A 13,562-nucleotide genomic window follows, 5' to 3' on the forward strand; every position below is an offset into this window, starting at 1 on the left:
ACTAACATTCTAACATTCTGATAAATTTTCATAAAGATTGGGTCAAAAATGTGGTCTCTAGAGTGTTCACAGGCATTTTCTTTGATCAAACCTACTGACAGAGTTTTTGACCCCACATAACCCACTTTCAAACTTGACCTAGAGATCATCATGACTAACATTCTGACCAAGTTTCATAAAGATTGGGTCATAAATGTGGCCTCTAGAGTGTTCACAAGGCAAATGTTTACGCAAGACGCACGCCGACGGACGCCGGTCACTCACAATAGCTCACCTTAAGCAGTTTGTGCTATGGTGAGCTAAAAAAAAATTTTTTTTTTCATTGTTGTCGAACGGTCTGGAACCCAGGGCCATGATTCAATATAATTTCACGTTGTTTTTATTTCATTTATTTTTCATAGCTTTTTTGTTGTTTCTTGTACTCCTCAACATCTTTAGATTTGGGTAATCTCCAGTTCTGTTGCCGTCTGCTCTGAAGAAGAAAATAACAGGAAGGAGAGTTAATCAGAAAGCGACAACACAAAGTTTAAAAAACTAACATGTCTTCATACTGAAAAAGTACAAACTTAAAGTCTCCCTCACATTGGCAATAACTCCAGAATAAATAACCGGACATAGAAGTGTCGATAATATGCAAATGTCCACTTCATGCTGATGGTGTATATGAAGATTCATTTCATTGGAGGAATAAAAAAAATAAATGGGGCATGGTAATACGGAACATAAAGAAACATGTTTTGCCGAACTGATTTCTTTATACCTGATATAATTATAAGTGACTTCAGTGTGTTCGTATCACATATAGTCATTAAGCCTCTACCTTTAATTCAGTTATGTTAGGAGCGAAGAACATTAAGTACCGGTACAGAACCCAGAAACACTGTTGAGTGAATAAATTTAATACAGACCCCTAGCTTTATTCTGTTTTTTCGAAAGTTAGAAAACGCATGCGGGCTCTTCTAATGCAGTTCATGTTAAGAAACGAAGAACAGCAAGAACCGGTACAGAAGCAAGAAACAGTGATTTCAGTTACATGCCTCCAGCTTTATTTCATTTTTTTTCGAAAGTTAGAAAAAGATTTCATTAAAAAACACTTCCACAGTGACGCCGTTCATATTTCAGAAGATTTTGTTTCACAAAAACACTCTTTTGTGAATATAGAAACTTGTGGCGCTAGAACTGAAATGTGATAAAAATAGAAGAAATTAAGCTGTAAATTTTTTTTTCATTAACATTAAAATGTTTCAATGGTTAATCATTTTTATTTTCTCAATACTAGTTAAACATGAGAGCCAAACTGTCACAATATACACCCGTCACAAAACATTACTTTTGACTTTTTGAGTACTAGTCCTATTCAGCAGACTAGTTGTCAGTTTTCTAAATGTTGACGGATTCCAGAGCCTCGAGGACTATTCTGTTTGTTATTGAACTTGGCCAATATAACATTATAACTAAGTTTGATTAAGATTGGATATGATAAACGAGGGACACTGCCAATATCGCGATTTTCTTGTTAAAGGGCTATTGTTCCAGAGTGCCTTAGAGTATTATTAGGTTATCGAATTTGTCTGAGATTTTATGCTCATTAACATTGTGGCAAGGTTGGTGAACATTGGATAAAAAGTACCTAAGTAACAGTTTACACTCAGTCTGTCAGATTTTTTTTTAGTTTAGTTTAAGTAAACCATCGGCCGTGATACAACAGACACTGGGATAATCCAGCTGACTGTCAAACTTTACCGAGTTATGATACCAAGATACACTGTAACGTTGGATAAAGCGGACAACTTCAGTGATCACATAATACGTCCCGTTTCGAAGCGGGGGTATAAAATGATATTTTGATGTTATTCATCATTCAGTAAGGCCATTTTTAGTGGGTTTTTTTCACCATAATAAAACTAAATGTTGTTAAAAATATTCATTTATAAAGCAATACTTAACAAACACATACTTAACAAATGCAAAATGCTTAGAACGTTCGTTTTTTTTAAGAATTATCTAAAGGCTTTAACATATTTATATAAAACATACACACCTTGTAGATATCAAAACACCAGCACTTTGTGATGAACATTCAGGTACAGTATCCAAATTTCTCCACAGTTCACGTGAGACAAATGCTGACCACAGTGCTCTGAAGAAAAAAAATCCTTCAAAATACATATCAGGTACTGCAAAACACCAAAATTCAAAGACACAAAGAAAGTTTGACAGATATTCATGGCAGGTTTCAGATAAGAAAATGTCCTACGGTAGCGAAATGTTAATCAAAATGTGCACACTGAATTTCTACATGTAGTTGTGTATGTTATATATTTTTATTAACACTAAAAAGACTGTGAAAATGTCCTTGTAATGCTAATCTGAAAATGCTGACTATTTTCTCTGAGACACTTTAGTAACATCCTTTGTCCTCACCAAGTTTCTTTCAAATCAAGCAGTTTCTCCCCAAAACTCACTCATTTAGTTCAATACACTCAACAAAATTCCTAATCGGCCATTTTATTTTTGTATTACTATTTTGTCAATAATGCAGGTATTTGCACGAAATTTTACATGCCGGCATTTTAATAGGTACTGCAGCTAATTACTAATTTATGTTTGGTGACTCATGGCCAAAGTAACCGCATTAGGCATTTTGCCTAATATTGGATATTTTGCACGTGCAGTGCATGTGCACCAACATGCACGTGTTCGTTTACAATTTTGGCATTACTGACGAAAGTCCAACTAGAAAAACACATATTATGGTGAAATTGACACAAGAGCAATGGGATCGAGCTGTCAGAATGTTGCTAGCTGGGACATATTTACGGCAAGAGTGTTATTGTTTTTACAATTTCATAGAATTTTGATGTTATTTGTTTGTAACTGTTACTTTGATGGTTATTTCCATTTGTAATCTTATTTCCTTTTACAAGAACCTTCACTCGTTGGTTATCTACCATCCGCGCTCTTTTTTCGAAATTTAACCAAAGTACAATTCATTGAAATGACCGATTTTAAATTTTGTTGTATAATTCCGACAGCCCGGGCGCGTTGCTCTTGTGTAAATTTAACGATGATATGTGTTTTTCTAGTAGGACTTTCGTCAGTAATGCCAAAAGTGCTTATTAACACGTGCATATTGGTGCACATGCTAAATTGGCCAAAACGCCTAAAGCAGTTACTTTGGCGGTGAGTCGTTAAAAAAAATAATAAATACTTGCATTATTAACAAAATAGTAATGCAATAAAAACTGACCGATTAGGAATTTTGTTTAGTGTAGTAGGGATCATAGCACAAATCTACTGATTTTGGGTTTTTGAGTCCGATCCCCAGGCGGGGCGTATGTTCTCCGTGACGATTTGATAAATGAACTGTCTGATATCATTCGTCCCCCATTTCTGATTCATGTGGGGAAGTTGGCAGTTACTTGTGGAGAACAGGTTTGTACTGGTACAGAATCCAGGAACTGGTTAGGTTAACTGTCCGCTGTTACTTAACTGAAATACTGCTGAAAAATGGCGTTGCAAACGAACATACACTTAAATATTTTGCACAAATCTATTTCGGAATTTCCTCTGAAACTCTGCAGCCAAGTGGGGAGATAGGAGAGGGAAGGAGGTAGGACACGGGTTATCTAGCACTGGATCGGGCTTGCCACTCCGCTTCCCCCCCCCCCCCCCCCCCCCCCCAAACCTCCCCTACTTAAACTCTCCAGAAAATGTAATGAATATTTGTGTTTAATCAGCCCCATATGCCCCATATGACAATAGGTTGTGTGAGGTCAAACGTTTATTTACATTTGAAATTAACTGAATTATAATAGCTAAAATGTACTCACATTTCTCAAAATCTTTTTTTTTTTTTTAATTTCAGCCCACAAGGGGGCCCATTTATTATCCCCGTCCATGATGTGATGGGGTCGGGGACCCATCCCGCATCACATCTTACAGACATAATATAAACATAGATATAAGTTAAACAAATATCAGAGCATAGTATATACTTAGTGTAGTAACAATGTTATCAAACTATTCAATACCTAGTTCACAATGATTTATAAATCAGATTAACTACAATACCTAGTTCACATGCTAATCAATATATCTATTGCCTTGTTCAAAAGGATTAATCTTACAAAATAGTTCTAAGAATTTTCAATCCTAGAAACAGGGGATTTTTTAATAGAGAGAGAGGTATTATCAAGCAGCTTATTTATCTTTCATAAAACAGACCAAAATGTATGTCATTATGTAATTTTAAGCCAGTCTTATTATTTCTCTTAGTCTATAAGCCTCTCATTAGAGAACAAGAGGTACCAAACAGAGAAAGAAAAAGGAAAAAAGGGCCTCTGCCAAGAAAAAAGAAAGAAAAAAGTACAAAAAGGCCCAAGTACAAAAAAAACAAAATCTCAAATCTCAAAATCTTAGATATCATGTCTCCATTGAATAAGCAACTGTAGTCCAACTAATTTGACGCGATCCCAGGAAATATTGAGATATTTTTTCATATGGGCAATATATCCCCATTTAGATTGCCCGTCAGCGTCACAAATATAAAACAATACATGTATGAACGTGTAATTATTTCGACTAGTACTCAGGTGATGACATAATTCTGATCTGTAGGCTATTTATAGCGCGCTATTTATATATCTGATTAAAGGTAGAGTCTCGAAAAATATACTCATTTTACTTGGATTCAAACAGGAATATATGGTGTTTAGTGCGGTTACCGGACGTGTAGTCTTAACACTCTCGGTACAGTTCGTGTGTTTCCGTACAAAGGGTTATCTCCACCTGAACAAGAATTTAAGAATGCACTGAAATTATTTCATAACCCAGCTCCTTGCAATCACATAGTTAAGAAACTTCTAACACTAAGAAGTATACACCATTGACGCTCCAAGAAGGCACGATGTAAGTAACCACTAGTTGGGTATGATGAAGTAGTATGTCAGATTACAGCATGTCCGATAGCTAGATGTTATCTTCATCAATAAGTTTACACCATTGACGGTCCGAGAAGACAAGATGTACGGAACCACTAGTCAGTATGATGAAGTAGTATATCAGATTACAGCATGTCCGAAAGCGAGACGAATATATGAAGCAGGCAAAATCAAATCAAACTGAATATCAAATAAAGGCATGTAGATGTAAGTATGCAAGATGGGATTCCGAATGTCAAAATCAAGCAGTCAACTTGTCAGATAGAGACACGTGTACACAAGAAGGCAATATGCAATTTTTGCCTTAATATTGTTCCATACAGTTACATGGAAAGTGGCGTATAGTTTCCAATTTTAAAAATATATCAGCATTATCATCTCTTTCATTACTCTTTCTTGTTTGTGATTCTACCAAATTTTACTCGTTTTACCAGCGCCAAATCACGCGCATCCTTCGAAATCATACGCAAAATCAGGCCGTCACAATGTTTGAAATTTTTAAACTTGTTTTTCATTTCAATAACATGTAGCGCGTATCCTTATGTTTGTAAGTATTTCTTTTCTCCTTACATCTTTATTTATATAAATGTTTGAAAGAAATTCTGATAATTTATGATCCATATTCTTTCCCATTATTCAAAGTGTAATACGTAAAGATACAAAATATAAAATGAAAATTCCACTGTTTGAATTATAAGCCACTGTTATATTTCAGTAATTGGAATGAACATATCGTTAACTTTGATTTGTTAAGTTTGGTGGGAATGCAGTTGTTACACCTTTTAATATCACGTAGTACCCTATCGGTTGTAGGGTTAACTATATTAGCAAATATTAATACATTTTGTTCCATGAATTGCTTCGAGCCTGACAAAGTGCCACTATCTGCAAAATATGATAAAGCAAATGTTTAATTCAAGATTACACACGTTCCCCGAATATCTAGTACAAGTGAAATAGATATTTTAGCTTTCCTGTACCCAGTATTTACCACTTGTATGAAGCTTAAGTTACATAAGTGTTTTCAGATCCTAAATTGTACTTATCATATATTTTCATTGTAAAACTGACTTCTGAATGCACAGAAAAGTAAACATGTATGATAACGCTTACTTTAATCTGGATTAAGTCCTTTCTACAAAAGAATACGTGATACAAAATATATATTAAATAAACTGGATACCGGTATTAAACAGCAAACTTTCCTTTCTATAAAATGTAAAAGATTAATAGTCAGTATGGTATAGACTTTAGTTAACCCCGGAAAATTTTCCCAAATTATTCCCTCTCCATAAAAATTTTTTGTTTCAAGTTTGCTATACATACAGCCCAGTGCACCTTTCTTGCAGATGCTTTACTCAGTTACTTATTAATAATCAGTTTCATCCACTTTCATTTTGTGGGGTTGGCTGAGTGGCCAAGAGGTTAATGTCGCTGACATCGAATCACTTTTCCCTCGTCGCTGTTAGTTCGAACCCTCGTTCGGTATCTAGATTTCTTTTTTTTTCGAGAAAGCCATTCAGATGGCTTAACGAGAAAGGTCAGGTGTCCGGTCTAGCCTGAAATAAGGGAAATTCATACGCCACCGAAATCTGCCATATGACCTGGAGTTGTGTCGGTGTAACGTTTTACCAATGACAACGTCATTTAGTACGGTGATTTTAACGAAATAAACTTGTGATAAATCAAATTAAGATTGTAAAAGTTAAAATATTTTATTTATTATGCACAATCTACATTGTAAAAATATCTCTACAATATTTCCGGGCTGAACATTTTCAAATCATACAGGTCAACATGTATTAAAGTTAATGAAAGGCAATACAGATGATATATGAGCCGTGCCATGAGAAAACCAACATAGTGGGTTTGCAACCAGCATGGATCCAGACCAGCCTGCGCATCCGCGCAGTCTGGTCAGGCTCCATGCTGTTCGCTTTTAAAGCCTATTGGAATTGGAGAAACTGTTAGCGAACAGCATGGATCCAGACCAGACTGCGCGGATGCGCAGGCTGGTCTGGATCAATGTTGGTCGCAAAGCCACTATGTTGGTTTTTCCATGGCACGGCTCATATGGTTTTCATAATGATGTTATTTACAAAGTGCATGGCATGACTATGGTTTATTTGATCTGATTTTCTACATATATCACATAAGATGAACTGGCAGTCCATACGTGATTGGTGAATCTGGTTACAGTTTACAGAGAAGCAGCAATTTTAAAAGCCTTAATCTAGATTTAAAAATATCATGTATGTCGTTGAAAAATGCATGACTTGACCACTCAATCAAAGACCTGATAAAATGAAAAACTAAAAATCAAGCATTTGCAAAAGCTATGAATCTACCTATCAAACAACTACATATCATTTACTTTTGTAACATGATTAAAAGCTGCCGTAGCATATGCATATAGAGTTTATATGCACAAAAAATATAATTTATTGCTTGACTGGTGCATACATCAATAAAATTTGAGCCGCACCATGAGAAAACCAACATAGTGCATTTGCGACCAGCATGGATCCAGACCAGCCTGCGCATTCGCTAATGGTTTCTCTAATTGCAATAGGGTTTGAAAGCGGACAGCATGGATCCTGACCAGACTGCGCGGGTGCGCAGGCTGGTCTGGATCCATATTGGTCGCAAATGCACTATGTTGGTTTTCTCATGGTGCGGCTCAAATAATATTACAAGTTTAGGTCTGAAGATTATGCTCTTATTTTACGTGCCGATTAAACTTATTCAAGACAACGGAACTGGCTAAAAACATAAATATAGCATTCCGTAATGAATTTTCTCCTTGCTGGCCCATAGTTATAATTGCATATTATAATTATAGTGCTACTGAATACATGTCAAACAAGCATGTTCTGTGCATACAGAGCAATGTGCAACGTGCAACATTTAACGTGGTGCCAGACTATTACATGTATTAATACGTCAACACAAGTCGCTTACTTGACACACAAAGCAATTCAAGCGTTCACAAACTTTACATATTTTTTTTCATAAGGGAACGCCAATTCAATTTTATGTTTGGTATAAATTGTCTCGAACAGAATATAAAACACAAATACAAAACAACTATAACTAGAAGTCAGCTGATCACCTTCAGGTTAATGTCCTGTTTGCAAAGCAGTTTCAGCATATATGGAAACAAACATTTAACAAGAGGGCCATGATGCCCCTATATCGCTCACCTGAGTTTAATTGCTTGCTTGAACAAATTTCTTTGCTAAAACTTAAAAAATGTCTAGATGAGAAGGTCATGGTAAAGATTATTCAAGATAAGTACTGAAATCTGTTGAAAAATTATACAAATCTCTTTGCTGTAGCTTCAAAAACAAGAAAGTAGGTCAGTAGGTCATGGCTAAGAACACTAAAGATGAGTATTGAAATCTTTATCGAAAGTTATTGACGAGGTCCAAATTTTTATGATGTTATGATCGGTGTGCAAAACTGTATATGTCATCCAAATTTTAAGGCTGTATCTTAAAAAACAAGAAAGTCGTTCAGTAGGTCAAGGTCAAGTAACCCCTAATTACTTGGGGTCATCAGGTAATTATAATTAAACAATCTAAGAAATATAATTAGATAATTTTTGAAGTATTTTTTCCTATATAACTCATATACAACTGACCCCCTGGGGAGGAGCCTCTTTTCGCCCAAAGAGGCATAATTTGAACAATCTTGTTAGAGAACCACTAGGCAATGCTACATACCAAATATCAAATGCTTGAGCCTTGAGCTTTCAGACAAGAAGATTTTTAATTTTTTTCCCTATATAAGTCTATGTAAAACTTGGGGTCCCGGGGCTGGGCCTCTTTTCACCCCAGGGGCATAATTTGAACATTTACGGTAGAGGACCACTAGGCAATGCAACATACCAACTATCAAAAGCCTAGGCCTTGCAGTTTCAGGCAAGAAGATTTTTAAAGTTTTTTCCTATATAAGTCTATGTAAAACTTGGGAACCCTGGGGCGGGGCCTCTTTTCACCTCAGGGGTATAATTTGAATAATCTTCATAGAAGACCATTAGATGATGTCACATGCCAAATATCGAGGCTCTACGCCTTGCTGTTTTGGATAAGCAGATTTTTTAAGTTTTTCCTTTCGGTTGCCAAGGCAACCAGAGTTCTGTGTGGAATTCAATTCTTTGAATAATTTTGAAAGGGGACCATCCAAGGATTATTCCTGTGAAGTTTTATCAAAATTGAACTGGTGGTTTAGGAGGAGATGTTGTTTAAAGGAAAGTGTGGACGGACGGACGGACGGACGCCGGACGGTGAGCGATCACAATAGCTCACCCTGAGCCTTTGGCTCAGGTGAGCTAAAAAGTTGTGCGTAGGTATTGAATAATTTGAAATCAATAAAGGCATTAAGTCGATTCTCAACCGATTCTTCTTCTTGTTCCGTTCTTCTGACTACAACTTGGTCTTGTCCAATTCACTCCGCCATATTCATTGCAACAGTCTCTTCCTCTGTCTTCGGTACTCCAGACCTTATCGTGTCTCTGGAAAGAAAACACCAGTGTCTGTTTTGTAACTAAATGTTATACAAGAAAACCTCGCTTTGCCTTTTAGCAGAAGTGATACTAAACAAAACCAAATACACGCATAAAGTTACTAGAGCCAGATATACAGCCGCACCCTTTACCAGTGGTAGACTTTTTTCTTGAATATCGTATTCTTCAAATAATACACGAGAAAAAATCTTCCCCGGGATATTAGAAACAACAGTGTTACACTCTTGTGCTGTAATTTATGAATGGATACGTAAATTCTATTCTAGTTACATAGATATTGACACTACTACGATAAAATAATGCTTAAAAGAATTAGCACTGGTTCGATTTTATTTCTTCTATTAATTGTTGAATACGGCTTGCAAAAAAGAATTTATCACTTAGTCCAGTTGAATGTGCGCATGGAAATATCAGGCTAGGGGAACTATTTTGCGGTAACTCGGCAGAGCCTTGTTACCGCCTAAACAGTTACCATCGGGCCAGATATTTCCATCCGCACCTTCAACCAATCAAACATTCTTACGAGAAGCTCATTGGTTCTACCCATGTGCCTTTCCCTGCATAAAATAACTATCGAATGAGCACCTAGTGTCTTCCTGTACCACGAAAAGCTGGCAACTCTTTATGGTTGTTGTGTGTGTTAGACGTTAAAGCCAAACCTAAATGAAAAGTTCTTTATATTTGCTGACAGCAAGGGGTGCAATATAATAAGTGGCCGACTGCTTTTGTGCTATTTTAGTACTGCATTATCTAGAAATTATTGGCGGTCAATTTAAGCAGAACACACAATTAAAAGTACAATATAATAAACCCAATGTATATTGCAGTTTGGTCTGAAAGTGTCGAATCGTTTATGTCGTTTTTATGCTGAAAAGGTGGTTTAAAATGTATGTATTACATTTGTTAATATACCTTGTAAGTCGTCTGCCATTAAAAGTACTTTTGTATATCTAATTGTGTCATGATGTGTTATTTTGCACAGTTGGTTATCAAAATGCAAATGATTTATTTCAAAATCTAAAGTCTGTTTGAAAAAATATGAAGAATGCAAGTATATCCCTAAATTTCATATGAGCAGCGCCATGTGAAAACCAGCATAGTGGGTTTGCGACCAGCATGGATCCAGACCAGCCTGCGCATCCGCGCAGTCTGGTCAGGATCCATGCTGTTCGCTTTTAAAGCCTACTGGAATTGGAGAAACTGTTAGCGGATGCGCAGGCTGGTCTGGATCCATGCTGGTCGCAAACCCATTATGTTGGTTTTCTCATGGCGCGGCTCATATGATTAGTAATGTTTGAGATATTATGAGATCTCCTATGGTGTCTCTTGTGTACTTGGGGAAAAGTCAACGTCTTCCATCATATATGTTCCTTGTCATTGTCAACGGAGACACGGCCAGTGCTTCACTACAACTTACTTACAGCGGGAAAATCGTAGCGTAAGATACGATATGAAATAAGATGAAGAAAAAAAACTATTCGGCCATCATGCCATGATACCCAAGGTTTCATATCTGTTTGAGCTAAGCCTTATATGCATTTAAAAAGTAAAGAATATTTAGACAGAGTGTAATATGATAATATGATACAAGTGATAACACTCTAAATGGTTATATAAACGTGAAACCTAACCTATAATCTATTTAAACATGAGTGAAACATAATATAAACTATTACAACACTTATACTACCCATTAAACGCAAAATGTTAAACAACTTTTATAACATGTAATTTAATATAAAAAAAATCTCGTTACGGCACGAGTGAAGTTTAATTATAAATAACACCTTAACTTACTGTGTATCATAAATCATCAAAAAACAAAACTAAAAAAAAAAATAATGAAAGCATTATATTGGCACAGTCATTGCTTGTTAAGATTTGAAATTAAACGTACAATTAGAATTTTAACAAGATAACGACTTACTGTTTCCTTAACTTTACAAACACTACAAAGGCGACAAGGAGAACAATACCAACGACCACTATCCCAGCAACAACAGCGATACCTATCATCCATGTATCTGTTGTCTTTGCCACAACTGAAGGTAAATATAAACAATAATGGAAGCATCTGTGATATATCATCTGGACCGTTTTGACTATTGACCGTCAAGACATTCAATAAGTGTTTTATCATATGACTTGCGAAATTAATTTTCAGTTTCATTTTTTTTTACTTATACGATAGTTATAATGGGGAGGATATATTTTGTCGAAAGGATGTTCGGGCGGTGGCATCCACTAAGCCGATTTCATATATGAAATGAACTGCTGTATGTGTAAGCCAAACGTATAAGCACGTATTTGTTTGTAAACGACTGACTTTACATTATTTGCTTTCATGTGATAAAGCCATCCAGTTACTGGCTCTACTGGACTCTTTTTATAAGAGCTTGAAGTTAACCACCTGTTCTATATTATGTCAGTGTGACTTGGTATAAAAACTAAAAAAAACCCTTATATCATGAGTATTTTAACCTAGTCAAATAGATAGAAAATGCTTGAAACATCTTCCTAAGTCATGACAATATTTTGTTGTTTTTTTTCTCCTGTGAATGCGTAATTCTAATCTCAGAAACCAAAATCCAAATTCAAATTGCAAAATGCGTTAAAAGGTTGCACTTTCCCTCTCCTGTACGTAGGCTTGATTTGTCTCCAAATGTGTACACAGTCAACTTTAGAGTGTGCTTTCATTTGTTCATAAGGTCTATCAAAATCATTGTCAGTTCCCGGTAACATGGTCAAAAATTAGGGTAGGTAGGTCGATATATTTCTTTAATATTTCTTTAAAGTGGGACTTTTCGGAAATTATTTTTGTGTCAAAAATTGAATACAAATAAGGGGGCCATGCCCTTACAGCATCAGTAAGTAGATTTCTAACATCACTGACCATGTTTAAAGCATAAAAAGTGCAGTTATGCAACTTTTTTGTTAAAATGTTTAAAGAACAATTTCTCCAAGGCCATAAAAACATTTAGGGTCGGGCCAAAAATTCAGGGTAGGTCGGGATACTGGAAACTAACAGTTTTTAGGCCAAAATGTAAATAAATATTTGCAGACTTTGCTGCGTAAGTCACTTAGTAAATCATTTGCCTGAAGTAGAAAAGATTTAGCTGTACACAAGTTACGAATGCCTTACAGTCATGTATATACAATTTTCGACTTTAAAGCAAACACATCATCCATTGGCATACCAAATTTGTAGACCAATTAACAACTGGTCGGAACTGGTTTATCACGTATCAGTCATACACTTCAAGTATAAGGGTATGAAAAAATAAGCGTCTTGTAGTAATAATGTACACATATACTTTTGTTACTATTTAACCCTTATAATGCTGGACACGACTGCTTCTGCCATTGCGACCAGTGTAGATCATGATCAGTCTGCACATCCGTGCAGTCTGATCATGGTCTGCACTGTTCGCCATTCAGTCAGTATCTTATTGGTAAGCACCCCTTTTAACAGTAAATGGTACTGTCCAAATTGGAAGATTGGAAGACAAGTTCATTGCAGAAATTTAGCAGGGTAAGGGTTAAAACATCAGATACAGGTTACATTTTTTGGTGAGTGTTATCAGTGTGTTAATGGTATGATTCAAATTCCAAGCAGTGGTTACCTCCCATGTCGCTACTGTAAGGGGAGATCACTGCGTAGAACACTGGGTATGATTATCACCTTAAAAAAGGGCAAGCTGGTCATTGGAACTAGTTTGTCCTATCCCGTTTGATATGTTATAACCGTTGTGTATCTGATATCACTAGTAAATTTATCAATTACCTTCGCATGTTGCTGTGACAGCCGGTGACCATTCTTGAGTCACGTTAGATGTTTCCAAGCATGTATACGATCTAGTACCAGAAAGGGAACCAGTCCGACACCCTATTATAGTCGTGTTTGTACCTATCGTGTAACGATAGTTGCTCTTCTCGGAGCGAGGAACATTCAATAGACCACAGGAACGCACTGTAAATAATATTGCATTCACACGTTAAAATAAGGAATTAAGAAAGTGTATTTCGTTTTCTTTGAAGAGTTATGCATGTTAAAACAAGTATAACATATACAGAAGCAAAGAATGTAGAAG

General features: G+C 36.0%; 1 protein-coding gene across 1 annotated transcript in view; it reads right to left on the reverse strand.

Moving 5' to 3' along the window:
• Window positions 1-6,639: 6,639 nt before the first annotated feature.
• Window positions 6,640-13,562, reverse strand: part of LOC123557164 (sushi domain-containing protein 2-like) — a 49,185-nt gene continuing 42,262 nt past the window's right edge. Inside the window, exons 18-20 of the mRNA XM_045348464.2 lie at window positions 13,256-13,441; window positions 11,399-11,513; window positions 6,640-9,459 (exon numbers count right to left, since the gene is read on the reverse strand). Coding sequence (XP_045204399.2) covers window positions 9,393-9,459; window positions 11,399-11,513; window positions 13,256-13,441 — 368 coding nt within the window. The 3' untranslated portion in view covers window positions 6,640-9,392. The remainder of the gene's footprint in view (window positions 9,460-11,398; window positions 11,514-13,255; window positions 13,442-13,562) is intronic.

The sequence above is a fragment of the Mercenaria mercenaria genome, chromosome 5 (genome assembly GCF_021730395.1).
Source record: "Mercenaria mercenaria strain notata chromosome 5, MADL_Memer_1, whole genome shotgun sequence".
Taxonomy (NCBI): domain Eukaryota; kingdom Metazoa; phylum Mollusca; class Bivalvia; order Venerida; family Veneridae; genus Mercenaria; species Mercenaria mercenaria.